Here is a 15,725-nt window from a genome sequence, read left to right on the forward strand (position 1 = left end):
AATCGGAGCCCCTGGTTCTGCAAAGAGGGTCTTTCCGATCTTTTGCCAAGTCCCCACCTCCAGAGACCCACTTTCGGGGTAGGAGGGGCATTGGCAAGCAATCTCACAAAGCAATTGTTCAATTTCTTTTAAGGAAACATGAACACCCACAACCCGCTGTCTAACTAGAGAAAGCAATTCTCTAGCATGCAATTTTTGGATTTTTGTCAGTTCCCCCCCCCCCCATACTCACGAAGTAGCGCGCTGAGACTTTTCCAGTCGAGTGAAGTACAGGGGCTTGGCTGCGTAAGGGATCTGGCACGTCGGGGGTCACCAGATGTAGGAATGAAAATCACGACAGACGAGTAGTGGGTGTCATGTGGAGCGTCTCTCGAGCATGTCTCGAGAAGTCTCTTTTATTGAATATTACAGCATTGCCACATATGTGCTTGTTGCTGATTGGTCAACACAAATACAATACAAGGGTTGCATATAGGCATTAATCATCAATAGACCAAAGGCTGGGAAAGGGAACACAGAATTGGGCAGGCGTGAAAACCTCCTTGTTAAACTATTACTAGTGATTAATATAGCAAAACTTGTTCCATAGATGTGGTCAGCCAAGCACTAAGAACAGGTCAGACCAAGAACGAGTCAGAATGCAATGTTTTCTGTTGTGCAGAAACAAAACTTTCCTACATCAGGACGCACATACATTTCCCCTTCATTTTGGAGGGAAAAAAGTGCGTCCTATGGTGCGAAAAATACGGTAACTATTTTGAGAACCGAGACCCATACATTTGCAGAGAAGCTCTTTTCCGTCATCCTTAAATAAGATCCTGTCTCCCACAGAGACTGCTGTTTATCCATTTGAATGAATCTCATCATTGTTTCCATGATCAACACACAAACCTTGTCTCTGTTCTGCACAGGAAAGCTTTTGAATCCAAGATTCTGGGGTGTGTGTTTTTTTTAAGCATTGAAGGGGCAAATCCTTCCTTGGCTCATTGAGCCTCGCCTCAGCAAGATTGCACAGAATTACATCTCCCTAGAATGGCTGATAGTTCACCAAAGATACTGCACAGTGTTTCAGTAAACTCAAAGGGGAATTTAGAAATGGTTAGGCTTCACGTTTTGGGTTTGTGAACTATTTCTCTAACACTTGAGCAAGTTGCAGCTGCTGCCCAGAGAGCTTGCTGGCGAAACGCGAGGCTGAGCTGTCCTGGCCGCTGCTGAAATTTCAGTAGCTGACATCACTTGGAGATTGCCTGAAGGCAAGAACCCGTTGTAAACAAGCTGTCAGGCTTAACTAGGATATCCTGTGAAAATGTCTTAAACAAACGAGCAGCCACTTGGAGCCTGGCTCAACAAAGCAGCTATTCCTGGAGAAGCCTTGCTTGAGCTTGCATGGTGATCTTAAGAGAAAATCCTGCTTTTTCAAGAGGCGCCACTAGGTTTTTCCAGCCAAAATTTTACATCCTAAATTGTACCCAGGTGGTTGTTCACCACCCTACAAAAGGATATCAGTATGATGGTGAACACGGAAGCCAAATGGCCACTGTGAAGTAGGCAGCTGCAAGCACTGAGTATTTTTTTTAACCCAACCCTAATCACTTTAATTTTTATTTTTATTTTGTGGCTTAAAATGGGGAATCATTTTCAACCGAGTGCTGCATTGCCTATTGGCGCACCACCTGGGGGTTTCATGACAGTGGTGACCAATGACAGTGGTGACCACTGACCACTGGCAGCAGTGGGCACAAGTGACACCACTTAGCCATATTCAAGCATTCATTTCTCTCAGATTCCTTCCCCACACATCTGGCAAAATCTCCCCACTCCAGCCTGTCAGTCTCCATTTTAACAGTTGACCATCATTCTTACGAAGTGGAAAGTTTTCTACTTCTGGAGGGTCCCCCTGTTATTTAGAAGCCTTCCATCATATCAAGGGATATAGCTCCCCCCCCCCCCCCTTGGCATCTAATAATCAGCAATTTTGATGCTGCTAGCAAATTAAAATTTGTTTCTCATCAGAGGGTTTTTTTTTTTGTCTAGTGGCAATCCACAATATGGATTGAATGTACTTCCGTTTTTTAATACACATTTATTGGTTGTGTTAGGTGGAACTGGGAGTAGAAAGCTAATATACTAAGTCCTACTGCAATGTGCTCTACATGGAGCTACCTTTGAAGTTGACCCAGAAACAACCATTAATCCAGAATATGGCAGCTAGACTGGTGACTGGGAGTGGCCACTGAGACCATATTAGACCAGTCCTGAAAGACCTACATTGGCTCCCAGTACATTTCCGAGCACAATTCAAAGTGTTGGTGCTGACATTTAAAGCCCTAAATGGCCCCAGCTCAGTATACCTGAAGGAGCGTCTCCACTCCCATCATTCTGCCTGGACGCTGAGGTCCAGCTCCGAGGGCCTTCTGGCGGTTCCCTCACTGCAAGAAGTGAGGTTACAAGGAACCAGGCAGAGGGCCTTCTCAATAGTGGCACCCACCCTGTGGAACACCCTCCCATCAGATGTCAAAGAAATAAACAACTGACTTTCAGAAGACATCTGAAGGCAGCCCTGTTTAGGGAAGTTTTTAATGTTTGATGTTTTATCTCTTTATTAATAATAATAATAATAATATTCTGTTTTGAGCTGCTCAGAGTGGCTGGGGTATAAATTTGTTTTTGTTGTTGTTGTTAAATTAAATAGTTTAAAAAACATGGACATGGAACAAGAACAAGTTGAGCTAAGTTGGCTATACATCCTGCCAGAATTTTGGCTGACCTGGGATTGGAACAGACTTAGAGCAGGAGTGGGGAATATTGTAGGACTGCAAATCTCATCATCCCTGACTATTGGCCATGCTGGTTGCAGCTGATGAGAGCTAGAGCCCAATATCACCTGGAAAGCCAAATCTCCCATCCCTCACATAGAGCATAGAACCAACCTTTGATTGGTGGTGCCATCACTGAGGACTGCCCAATAGGCATTGACCCATGGCAGAGCCTATTGGGTGGTAGGTCCCCATTTGTGGAGGCCCACCTTAGTGAAGTGCATCTGTCTCCCTTACTGACATCTAGGCATTTGATGGCTGAAAGGTACTGGGTGAAATTCGTTGTCACTCTGAGACAATCATCCCATCAGTGCAAGCATTTTAGCTTGCCAGATGCAAAAAACTCCTCTCTCTTCCCCCAACACCCCCAAGGCATTTGGAGGGGGGGATACAGGGAGGGAAGCCCTGTTGTGCAAGCAGAAGTCTTTGCTCAGGGCTTCAACTCATGGGACTTGCTGAGTAAATCTCGCCCATGTTCCTGGCACCACTGAAGTCACTGGTTGAGAAAATGTATTTACCGTATTTTTCGCTCTATAAGACGCACCAGACCACAAGTTTTTGGAGGAGGAAAACAAGGGGGGGAAAATTCTGAATCTCAGAAGCCAGAACAGCAAGAGGGATTGCTGCGTAGTGAAAGCAGCAATCCCTCTTGCTGTTCTGGCTTCTGTGATAGCTGCGCAGCCTGCATTCGCTCCATAAGACGCACACACATTTTCCCTTACTTTTTAGAAGGGAAAAGGTGAGTCTTATAGAGCAAAAAATACGGTAACTGTTTTTTAGAATGCTATTAACAGTGTTTTCAGTATTGATGTGTTTGTGGCCCTGGGCTCCTTTGGGAAGAGGAGGGGCAGGAAATAAGTTAATGAAATAATCATACCTCCCTACTGTGAGCTTATACATTGCACAGCTGGGTGGCTCTTTATAATCTTGCAAGAGCCTCAGAACTGCTTCTTGATGGCTGGACCGCAACCTTATTCTGTAACATTTAATAGGTCTGGTCCTGTTATGAGTGCGCACCTGGACTCACATGTATGTTCATATACACAACTGCTGAGAGGTTTGGGATCTTTAACTAGAGTTATGGCGTACGCTTGTTATGGATGTGTGTTAACGTTATGCCCACAGGATGCTCTCATAAAGAAATAAAGAACATTTGGTTTATTAGATGAAATGGAAGTGACAGAATCTATAAAGATGCTGCTTTAGACAGCAAACTTACATTCTAAGCAGGTAGCAAGTTATTCTAAGCAGGTAGCAAGTTACATTCTAAGCAGGTAGCAAGTTATACACACCTTGATTAAAGAGTAGAAGATTCCCTAACTGTTCTGAAAGGCTTACAAAAACGTGGGCATAAACTTGAAGTGAAGGGGGGGAAGGAAAGTATACCTACTCTTTAAGTGAAGCAGAAATATGCTGAGTCCTGGGGAACACTTGGGTAAGCGCTGTCCTGTTGCAGCTACCCAACTAACCTCGTGGTGCTGTGGTCTAAACCACTGAGCCTCTTGGGCTTGTTAATCAGAAGGTTGGCGGTTCAAATCCCCGCAATGGAGTGAGCTCCCATTGCTCTGTCCTAGCTCCTGCCAACCTAGCTGTTCGAAAGCACGCCAGTGCAAGTAAATAAATAGGTACTGCTGTGGTGGGAAGGTAAACAGTGTTTCCGTGTGCTCTGGTTTCTGTCACAGTGTTCTGTTGCACCAGAAGCGGTTTGGTCATGCTGGCCACATGACCTGGAAAGCTGTCTGTGGACAAATGTCGGCTCCTTCAGCCTGAAAGTGAGATGAGCACCGCAACCCCATAGTTGCCTTTGAGTGGACTTTACCATCCAGGGGTCCTTTACCTTTTCACCTTTACCTGTATATACTTTTTTGTATACCTTTTTGCCAAGGTATGCCAGTGGAGAGGGGAGAGGCTGCAGAATGTGTCCGACAATTTGCCCAATCCCTTCCAGACTTTCCTGCCTAGTTCTCACCTTGCCCATCTTTGGCCATCCTGTTCCTGATTGCTTAACAAAAGATTAAAAGACTTTGATGGTATCTGCACCTGCCCATCTCTTGTCGGTGATCTGCCTTTACATCACCTTACCATTGTAGGGATAGATCTCACTGAGGAGTTGAGTATCAGGTACAGTCGTACCTTGGTTTTCAAACAGCTCAGTTCTCTAATGTTTTGGCTCCTGAACGCCACAAACCCGGAAGTGAGTGTTCTGGTTTGTGAACTATTTTTGGAAGCCGAACTCCCAAGAAGCTTCTGATTGGCTCCAGGAGCTTCCCTGCAGCCAATCAGAAACCACCCTTTGGTTTCTGAGCATTTTGGAAGTCAAACAGATTTCCGGAATGGATTCTGTTCAACTTCCAAAGTACGACTGTACTTGAAAACTAAATTTGCACGTCTTTGTCTTCTGGTCATTTATGGGTCAACTCAGGATATGCCCAAATGCCTTTCAGAAGGGGGTTAGAATCTGGCTTATTCCAGGATCGCCAAAGCTCATCATGGAGGGTCTATCATATTAGAGTTGATCTTATACTTATGCCGTGATCTATAGAGATAAACCGTATCATAAATTCAGATTAATGCTGGACCTTGAAATGCTATAGCTGAGTGAAGATGCACTATATGAAATGCACTTCTTCTTTTTTTGCTCTCCGTGTTTCGCTCTTCTCATCTCAAATATGCCCTTTCCCCTTGTTCTTCCTGCAGGTATCCTTTAGGTACCACTGTAGATTATATAATGAATGGCGTCGGACCAATCAAAGAGTTATCCTCCTCATCCCAAAGTCTGTCAGCATCCCTTCAAACCAGCAGTCATTGCTGGGCCTGCATTCAGTCAAAAGGAACTCAAAAGAGACAATCGTTTAATTGTGATAATCATGAGCTGGGGCCATGAACTACATGTGGGGGTCTAATTCCATCCAAACCTGATAGTGGTTATTATGAAAAGACAAGACTCTTTACGCTGAGGAGAGAACACGACTGTTGGAATTGAAATCATGGATGCTGCAACCATATGATATTTGCTGAGCTGCCAAACCTGCTTAAACTTTAGCAGATACTGTATGAAATTCCTCAATCCCATGTTGATAGCTGCATCGCTAGGGATGCAACCCTTTTTTATTGTTGTTTAAAGATTATTAAACTATGATGGCAAACAATGCAAAACACGTCTGTGGCGGTATTTCTTTAAGTGGTTTGACAGGTTTCCTGCCACATTCCTCCTCTCCCACCCACATTAAACGAGAAGAATGGGAGGATGTTGTGCTGCAATTGAACTTTAATAAGTGAAATGCCATTTGAAAAGAGAGAGAAGTATTGGTTTGACACACACAGCACATTGGTCTCATAAGAGACTTAAGATATTCCGCTCAAGCCTCACAAAGACTTGCCAAATGTGCAAAAGAAAGTCTATTTACTGATCACCCTTTATTTGGTTAGCATACATACATGCACGCCATGGGAACAAGAGCTTCCCAATCAATGGCAGATGAAATTCTGCTCCTGTGTGCCTTTCCCCCACTAATGGGGAAGAAGGTAGCTGCTGCTCAAGTATGGGGCTATAACTCCCACCATCTCTGACCATTGACCATGTTAGCTGCAGCTGATGAAAGCTGGGAGTCCAGCATCTGCCCTCCCCTGCTTTAAAATGCTTAAAACCTGCAAATTAGGTAGCAATTAGCATAATCTGCCAAATGTTGGGTGGTCTGCTCCACTCATGTGCTCCATGCAAGGTTAAAATATTTTGATTGGTTATTTTAAAATTATCATCTTAAGAGCAGAGAAAAACAAGGAAGAAAACTTATTTTGGCCATGCTAAGGATAATGGACAGGACGCGGGTGGCGCTGTGGTCTAAACCACTGAGCCTCTCGGGCTTGCCGATGAGGTCGGCAGTTCGAATCCCCATGATAGGGTGAGCTCCCGTTGCTTAGTCCCAGCTCCTGCCAACCTAGCTGTTTGAAAGCACCCCAAAAAGTGCAAGTAGATAAATAGGTACTGCTCTGGCGGGAGGGGCATTTCCGTGCGCTGCTCTGGTGTTGGTGTTCCGTTGCGCCAGAGGCAGCTTAGTCATGCTGGCCACATGACCTGGAAAAACTGTCTGCAGAGCGGACAAATGTTGGCTCCCTCGGCCTGTAAAGCGAGATGAGTGCTGCAGCCTCAGTGTCGTTTGCAACTGGACTTAACTGTCAGGGGTCCTTTACCTTTAAAGATAATGGACTGGTTACTAACAATAGTCTTGTACACGTTTAGTCAGAAATAAGTCCAGTTGAGTTCAGCGAGACTTCTTTCCAGGAAAGTAGGAATAGGATTATAGCTAACCATGAATGCTGAGTTTGCAGAGGAGAATAGGCAATGTATAGTACAGGCTTTGCTGGCCTTGGCCCCTAAAGAAGCTTGAGCTACAGTTCCCACATCACCCAGCAAAGTTAGCTGGGTCTGACAGTTGTACAGTGGTACCTCGGGTTAAGAACTTAATTCGTTCTGGAGGTCCGTTCTTAACCTGAAACTGTTCTTAACCTGAGGTACCACTTCAGCTAACGGGGCCTCCCACTGCCGCTGGGCTATTTCTCTTCTCATCCTGAAGCAAAGTTCTTACCCCGAGGTACTATTTCTGGGTTAGCAGAGTCTGTAACCTGAAGTGTCTGTAACCCGAGGTAAAACTGTAGTCTAAAACATCTGATATTGTATCTGACCAGATGGAATTTCCTTGAGGGATAGACAGGAGATTCTGCATGTTTTTCCTATTGATCCCCTCCTTCTGGGATTCATAGCAGAACATTCTGCGGCATTACTCTTGAAGGCCAGAGTAATGTTGTAGCTTCATACCTCACGTATCAAACATATCAGTGCTGTAAATACTGGTGTAAATCTTGAGTGAGCCACGTTGCATCAGAACAGAGTTTTGCCCTAGTTCTCCAGATTTATTTTGTAAGAGGAGCTTCTGCATACATAAAGGACTGCTTCATTAGACATGTTCTAGGAAGCCTGGGCCTGAGTTGCATAACAATCAAGTAAAGCTACAATTCTCTGCTGGATTTTCTGCTTGACAGGTAAATTTAGATGAGAGTATATAAGACTGTACTTCTTCGTACCAGTGAGACTTCAGGTCTATTTGTGAACAAATGTTTACAGCAAGCTTTGTAATTGTGGCCAATTCCAATTTGGAATTCTTTTTTTAAATTCCTAGGTGGTGGTACGCTTTGCTTACGACTGCCCCTTCCTAAAGAGAAAAAAAGAATTGTTTTATTCATCCCCTTACCCATTTTAGAGTTAAGCTATCAAATGGACTTGCTTGTACCAACAGTTACCACTGGCAAGGCGGTGACATGTAGCTTATGTGCAATTTATTATCTTTTTCAAAGTCATGGCAAATATATAGGGGGCAAGCCCTGCATTTGGCTTGAATTTCCTGTGCAGTTGTGGGGGGTCGAATGGGAGGGGATATGTAAAAAATATGGCTTATATTTCAGATGGAATAAGCAACTGTTATTTGGCAAAACAAAACAAAACCCACGTAATTAAACTAAGAAGTTCGACCACCTGACTTTTTGAACAGATGAATGTATCCTTATATAATTTTGAATACATTCAAAACAAGAGCATGGGTGCCCTTTAGATACTGCAGAATTCTTCGAAATGACAATCCAGTAAAAGCTACGATATTAGAACAACTTCAGTATTTCATTTCTTATTTCAGCAGTGCACCAGAGCCTGAGGTCCTTCACTCAAAACCCTAATTAAAATGGCCCCCCACTGCCCAATCTATACCTGCTTGGTATGTGAGCAACGAGTGCCAAAGCTCCCGGGGCTTATTCAAAGGATTAGCTCTGCAGCTTCATCATAGCACCTATGTGACTTAAGACTCCAGAGCCAAGGATTTATGCCTGCTCAGGCTTTTGGCACTGGAAGGCCTACTTACGCCTTATGCAGGGGTTTCTTACCCCTTCCCAGAACACTGGCAGGTGCCTAAGGGGGGCTTTCATGACGGAGAAGCACATAGATTGGCCCGCTGATTAGATTGTATACCTGAAGGAGCATCTGCACCTCATTGTTCAGCCTGGACAAGTGAAGTTACAGGGAACCAGGCATAGGGCCTTCTCAGTAGTGGCACCCGCCCTGTGGAACACCCTGCCATCAGATGTCAAGGTGTAACTATACAACCTTTAGAAGACATCTGAAGGCAGCCCTGTATTGGGAAGTTTTACTAATAATAATAAATAATGTGCAGCAACAAACCTAAGTTCATTAAGCCCTGGTAGGCTCTCATATTCAGAGGATGAGTTGTGTTCAGGATCACCATGTATCCTAGTCTTCAAAGGACAGTCTTTATTTTGAAAGGTCCAAGTGTTGCTGAGGAACTATAAGGGAGAAGAGAACTGAAGATGCCCATGAAACATTTAACACATGCGCAACAGACTGAGCAGGGACAGAAGCTACCTGATGCCAGTCTTCTCAACTATGGCAAAATGTAGTGTATTTCTACTTAGAGTGGGCTGGCACCTATGAATTAGCATGCACAAATTTTATGCAAAGCTGTATCTTTTATCATCTCCTTTGAGAATGTGTGAAGTGGTCCTCTGGGTGTGTTTGGCCTAGTGAACCATAAATAGTGCAATGAACAAACTAGAAAGGGGGAAAATGCCTCGTTCCAGTTTGTCGGTGCACAACCTATACAGGGAAGACTCAAAAAGCCTGTCCATTTTCTTAGGACAGGAACATAAACTTCAAATGTGAGTGTTGACCTGTCCATCAACTTGTACCTGGGTAGAGAAGGCTCTCAGAGTTCTACAATTTGAGAAACAACTTTCTATTGTTTAGTTAACACAACTGAGAATCATGCAATTAAATACTTTAATGGGGGGGGGCGGGAATCATTTGCAAGGCATTTTTCAGGTTTTGCTGTTTCCTCATCTACCCAACTCAGGCGCAAAAATACAAGATGGGGCAGCAAAAGCATAAGGAAAGGATTTCCATCACTCCTTAGCAGCTGCCTGCGGCTCCCTAGGGACAGCAGCCTTGCAATGTGAGAATTCCGATATCAGCATTTTAGACATGTGATAAATCCATTTTTAACTTTCAGAATCCGAAAGGCTGATCTTAGTAGATACCAAAATCTTCACACTTTACAGTTTAATTGTAAGAGTACATTCAATAGGGAAAGCAAAGAGAAATATTTCTGTGTGGTTTTTATCCTAGAATAAAGCTGATCTAAGAAGTAGGTTTTACATTATTGCTTAGCTCAGCAGAAGGCAGAAAGAAGTGCTTCCCAAGCAGCAACTGTGTCACCAAGTGACAAAAAAAGTTATTCTAGGGTACCTTGCCATCTAACCAAGAGAAAACATTTAGCATTGGTAGCAAAGTTCTGATGCAAAATTGGATGGTTTGTGATACTGTTGTGGCATTTCGATCAATGTGCAATCAGAAATTTAGTTTAATGGAAGTTCTAATACATACATTTGACGAGCAAGACATTGAGACTTATTTCAAAGTATAGCTGCATTTGACTATACCCTGAGTGCTTTCACTGAGAACACAGAGGTTCAATAAGAAAGCTTTTTCACTACTCCAGTCTGGTAAATAGCTTTCCTGGACCATAAAACGTTAAGGGGATGACCAATATTATGTTAAGAGATGAACCCAGGGAGAAAGCAGAACAAAGCTCTCAATTTGAGATATTGGTTTATGCATGAAGTTGCATTCTGTGAAGGATCATTACCCAAGATGTAACAAACAGTAATCCAGTAACAGGTAGGTAGCCGTGTTGGTCTGCCGTAGTCGAAACAAAATTTAAAAATTCCTTCCAGTAGTACCTTAGAGACCAACTAAGTTTGTTATTGGTATGAGCTTTCATGTGCATGCACGCTTCTTCAGATACACTGAAACAGAAGTCACCAGACCCTTATATATAGTAAGAGGGTGGGGAGGGGTATTACTCAGAAGGGTGGTGGGAATGGGTGATTGGCTGATAGGTGTGGTAAACCTGTTACAACTGCAATTGGACTTGCAGGAAAAAAGCAAGGGGTGAGATGGCTAAAAACAGCTTTATCATGTATAACGAGGTAAGAATCCAATGTCTCTATTAAGACCAGATCTCTCCATGGTTTTAAGTTTGGTAGTAAGTTGCAATTCAGCAACTTCTCTTTCCAGTCTATTTCTTAAATTCTTCTGTAATATGACAGCTACTTTGAGATTTGTATAGAAACGTCCTGGGAGATTGAAATGTTCTCCTACTGGTTTCTCTGTCTTGTGGTTCCTGGTGTCAGATTTATCCTTTGGCATAGGGTTTGGCCTGTTTGTCCAATATAAATTTAGGGCAGGTATGGCGATTATAGGGGAGATTATAAGTGATTAACTTCATTACAGAATGAACAAAGAAAAACAAGTCTAGAAACCTCATAGCTTCAAAAAACACAAAATAGCAAGGTGATCAAAGAATGAAATGGTTGGGGAGCGTATAACTGTGTAATATAGTCACAACGGGATCAATTTTTGTTTTTGGGGTGTAAGGCAGGCAGAACAGTGTCTCAGCTAAGACAAATTATTAGCAGAGCTATCTATGAAGGGTGTCTGCATCACGGCTTCCTTCTTGGGAGATGTTTTGTAGCTCCCACCACTCTATCATCTGACTACCGCCTATGCCGGGCTATAACCTTGTACAAAAAGCAGACAGATACAGAACTTGCCATTGTGCTGCATTCAGACAGTAAAATAAACTGGGAACGGGAATGTTATAAAATACAGGCATTATTGTAAAATCTTAGCAGATACCACAATGCAGCGAACCTGCTGAGATACAAAGACTACACCTTATGTTGCAATGATAAGTCTAATTAACAATTTAGCATGAAAAAAATGGGGTTAGGTTTAAGGACTTGCCAAATCCAAAGAAACTCGGAGTATCGTTATGACAGCCCTGATATTTAATTGAGAGGGAAAGAGAGAATGTAAAACAACAACTACCTCTAGTACCTCATTAGAAAGAAAACAATTGTTTTGGGTCTATAGTCCAGGCAAATCTTAGCTACTCCGAGTAAAAAAAGCAGAGAAAGATATAATTTTAAAAGCAATAAGGCTTCCCATGAAGAACCAATTCTCTGTGCAAACAGCCTCCAGAGCAAAAGCCATGAAGCTAGATATTGTAAATATATCACAATGAGCCATTACTAGGCTTGGGCAAAACATTTGCTACAATTCACAATTATACAGGGAAAGATAACATTGGAGCCTTCCCTAAATATTAGCCGCCACCAAGTATCTGAAATTACTACTAAAACAAAAATGAAACTTCAATTTCAATAAATGTTTGTAAACCAGGAGGGTGGTGGTTGCAAACAGCTTTTCACAGTAGCAGATTCATTAATTTCCAACAGAAAGTTATATAATATAGAGGCATTTCAAAGAAGAGGATGAGCGGTATTTAATACAGGTAAGTAGTTTGTGCCATCTGATAGATTCTCAGTAGAAAGCTGCTTTTAAAAAGTTCATTTTCTATCCTGTAGTTTTTGTTACCATGTTAAATTCCAAAGCAACTTTGTGCCAGTTTTTGAAAGGCTTGCTTTTATACAAACTTGAGATTAAAAATTATACAGGTTATGATAAATTTATTCCTTGCAGCTGTAAAGGGAAATTTGTCCAGAACAAATGGAATTAAAAAGACAATGAAGAAGTTTGTTGCCTGTTTCTTCCCATGCTTCTTCTCCCAGCTACTGAACAAGATGCCAAGATTTGTCTTAACAAACAAACAAAAAAAAACTAGATAGAATTCAAACTATCATATGAAAAGCAAAAACATCTTTTTTTTACAGCTAACAGGAACCAGCAGCCATCAACCTAATGAACACTTCCTAGTACTGGATACTATTTCAACACAAGCTTGGATTTGGCATGAAAATGCCTTTCCACTGAACCCCCTTCCCCATCCCACGTCATGCACCGATTGTCTCAAGATGCTTTGCCAAAGCAGTAAGATCTGTACACCTTGACACTTAGCAAAAGTGCAAATCCTACTTCAGCCTATGGTATAGAAGTTATTGACAAGCAGGGCTTCGGATTTCTCCCAAGAAAATGCCTTGACCAGAACTAACCAAATTAGAACAGCTGGAAGTTCACTTTTCTGGCTTGTCACCCAACAGGAAATTTCAAAAATAAGATGAGGCAGAGCTTGCCGACAACAGAATATGTAACACTTTCTCCTCCAAAGGAAGAACATGTCTCATCACTGCATCTTTAGCTGACATTCAAATACAATCGTACATTTAATTATTTCCTAATTGCACATCAAAGACACTCATCAGGACAGCTGATAAGAGGGACTACGGCTCGGTCAGTAGAACCGGAGACTCTTAAATCTGAGGGCCATGGGTTTGAGTCCCACGCTGAGCGAAGAATTCCTGCATCGCTGGGGACAAGAGGATTCCCTTCCAACTCCCTGATTCTATGAGTCCATGTTAGTTTCCCAGCCTAGTACCCTCCAGAAGTTTTGGATTCAAACTCCCATCATCCCATCAGCATGGATATGCTGGCTGGAGCTGCAAGCTCAAAACTTATGGCGAAAATAAAGCTGGGGAAAGTTGATCTAGATTGATCTATGTATTTTTTGTAGATCTATATATTTTTTCCCCAACTACATGTTCAACTCATCCAGTATCCTTAGTTATATCAGGAGAGGGACTGCCTGCATGTATTAGATGAACTTGTACATAAATATGGGTGGAAAGACAAAATATGGCCTAGCGACTGCCTCTCTCTTTTAATCCTATTAATGTGCATACTGTCAAGTGACCTCTTGGCTTATCGTGCTCTTTCTTCTACCATGGAAAAAGAAGGTATACTACTTTTGCCAAGATTCTCTCACAAACACAAGACACAGAATTAGGCAATTTATCCTATAAAGATCCTTTACATAACATTACACCATCTGATATTTTATGACACTGCAAAAAATGATAATTATCAAATTAGATGCTAATCAGTAAGTAGCTGTCCCTTTCCTGGTGTCTTAACAGTACTGAAGAGAGCAAAAGATCTAACATGTAAGCAACTCTACTTCAGCTCCTCAGCACACAAAGTCTATCATTTAGAATGATTTTCAAAGTATCTTTAAGCAAATCCCATTTTATTTTAATTTCCCATGACTCCATTACACTATTTTGATAAACAAGAACAAATGTCTACAAACCTGAATTTCATGGCTTCTTCTCAGAGCTATTTAGCTAGAGCACTATTTCTGTTACAAGACTAAACTTTAAATGGGCATTAATTTTGGTTAACATTTACCAACTTTCTTACACACTTCCCTGCCAAACAACATTACTCATACAGAATTAAAGGGTGCAGGAGGATGGCCACTTTTGGGTCCTGTCATCAACATTATTTTTTTATTTCACACACCCTATGAAACACTTGTAGCCTATTTCAAACACATTATCAACCTGAGTTCAACACAGACTACTTTCCTCCATCCTCAGCTTGAACCAAGCACCACTTAGTTTATCCTCTTTGAGGGGATAAACAGTCCAAATCTTCACTTCACACATTAAAAGGTATTGTGGGGAAGGATAACAGAAGTGAAAGGGAAGTGTTCTGGGGTGTTGTTTCATTTCAACGACATTCGTATCCTTAGGTAACAACTGTTGTATGATAGCTAATAATGAATACAAATGTAGCATCCTTCTTGGACATTAAGCAGGTATTAGACAATTTTAATTTCCAGTACTTCAGCACAGCTCAAATGTTTACTTCTTGGGTTTGATACGGTGCTGTAATGAACCTGGCCAAAGTGGAAGTCAATTTTATCAGTGAATTACCCTTTTCCTATCTTCAATGAACACTCCAATAGCAAGACTCCCATCTTGTGGCGGAATGGATCGTTGTAGAACATGAATCGCCAAAGAAAGCTTTTGGCTTTCATGGCATTTAGAATAGGTCATGTCTATTTCTGATTTCCGTATCCTTTCTCAAAATATGTATCGTTAAACATTCCTCTTCATGGCTGGAAGCCAATTTAGCTTGATTTTGTATCCTGGCAAAGGGACATTTCTGCTTGCAAAACATTTAAAACAATGCACCTACAAGCCATAATATTTGTTTTTTTCCACTTTCATTAACTGAGAACACTAACAAAAAAAGGCACATTCCACTTTCCCAATTATAACCAACTACATCAAGGCTTCTCTGTAGGCAACCTATGGAGCTCTAATCAATCCAACTAATAACAGAGGGTTAACACCCACTCAGTAAGGAAAAGGCAATCTGTAATAAGACCAATGAACAAAGGGAAAGCATCTATGAACAATAGAGATGGTTCTGAGATGCTTGCTGACCCAGCTGTAAGCACGGAATCTCTAGTTTGGTTGAGACATGGTAGATGCAGACAATGTAAGGTTGCCTAAAGGACTAGAACTCCTCCTTTACCTACTTCATATATCAAACTTCTATTAGTGTTTTATTAGCATGAAAAAATAATTTCTTCTAAATGTCAAATGCGGGTGACCCTTTACAGGGGTGAGGAATCCCTGGTCTACAGGTGAATTCTTGCTTCCCTTCAGAAAACAGCCTAAGGGGAGAAAGACATTGAGATTCTCGTGTCTTGGAAGAGCAAGGGATCTCTCAGACCTTGAATAAAATTGGACGGTTTGCAAAGCAGAGGGATGGTCTCCCAAATATGCTCCAGGCGGGGTGCAAGGCACCTCCTTGCCTTGGAGAAAAGTGTGGGGAAATGCACCTCAGAAGCATCCAGTCTACAAGACGCTTGACAAAAGCAGGAAGACTGCTCCTCATCTTGAAAACCTGTTGTAGGCTGGGTACAAGATCAGGTGGTGAAACTCCAAACACACAAACACCCCAAGAAAAATCTAAACAGTATTTTGTAGTGGTTACTGAAAGCTGGTTGATGTTTTAAAGGTGTAAGTGACAAGCAT

The 15,725-nt window shown here is 42.1% G+C and overlaps 1 protein-coding gene and 1 long non-coding RNA gene across 4 annotated transcripts in view; one reads left to right on the forward strand and one right to left on the reverse strand.

Moving 5' to 3' along the window:
- Positions 1–5,972, forward strand: part of MARCHF3 (membrane associated ring-CH-type finger 3) — a 152,983-nt gene extending 147,011 nt beyond the window's left edge. For all 3 annotated transcript variants that reach the window (XM_079995829.1, XM_079995831.1, XM_079995830.1), the window contains exon 5: positions 5,514–5,972. In XM_079995829.1, coding sequence (XP_079851955.1) covers positions 5,514–5,672 — 159 coding nt within the window. In that variant the 3' untranslated portion in view covers positions 5,673–5,972. The remainder of the gene's footprint in view (positions 1–5,513) is intronic.
- Positions 5,973–7,703: 1,731 nt separating this feature from the next.
- Positions 7,704–9,682, reverse strand: LOC307226958. Its single transcript, XR_013843741.1, has 2 exons — positions 9,043–9,682; positions 7,704–8,026 (listed from the first exon to the last, which is right to left on the reverse strand). It is a non-coding gene; the product is annotated as an uncharacterized lncRNA (long non-coding RNA).
- Between the last annotated feature and the right edge of the window lie 6,043 nt (positions 9,683–15,725).

Source organism: Podarcis cretensis (genome assembly GCF_951804945.1).
Source record: "Podarcis cretensis genome assembly, chromosome: 11".
In the NCBI taxonomy this organism is placed as follows: domain Eukaryota; kingdom Metazoa; phylum Chordata; class Lepidosauria; order Squamata; family Lacertidae; genus Podarcis; species Podarcis cretensis.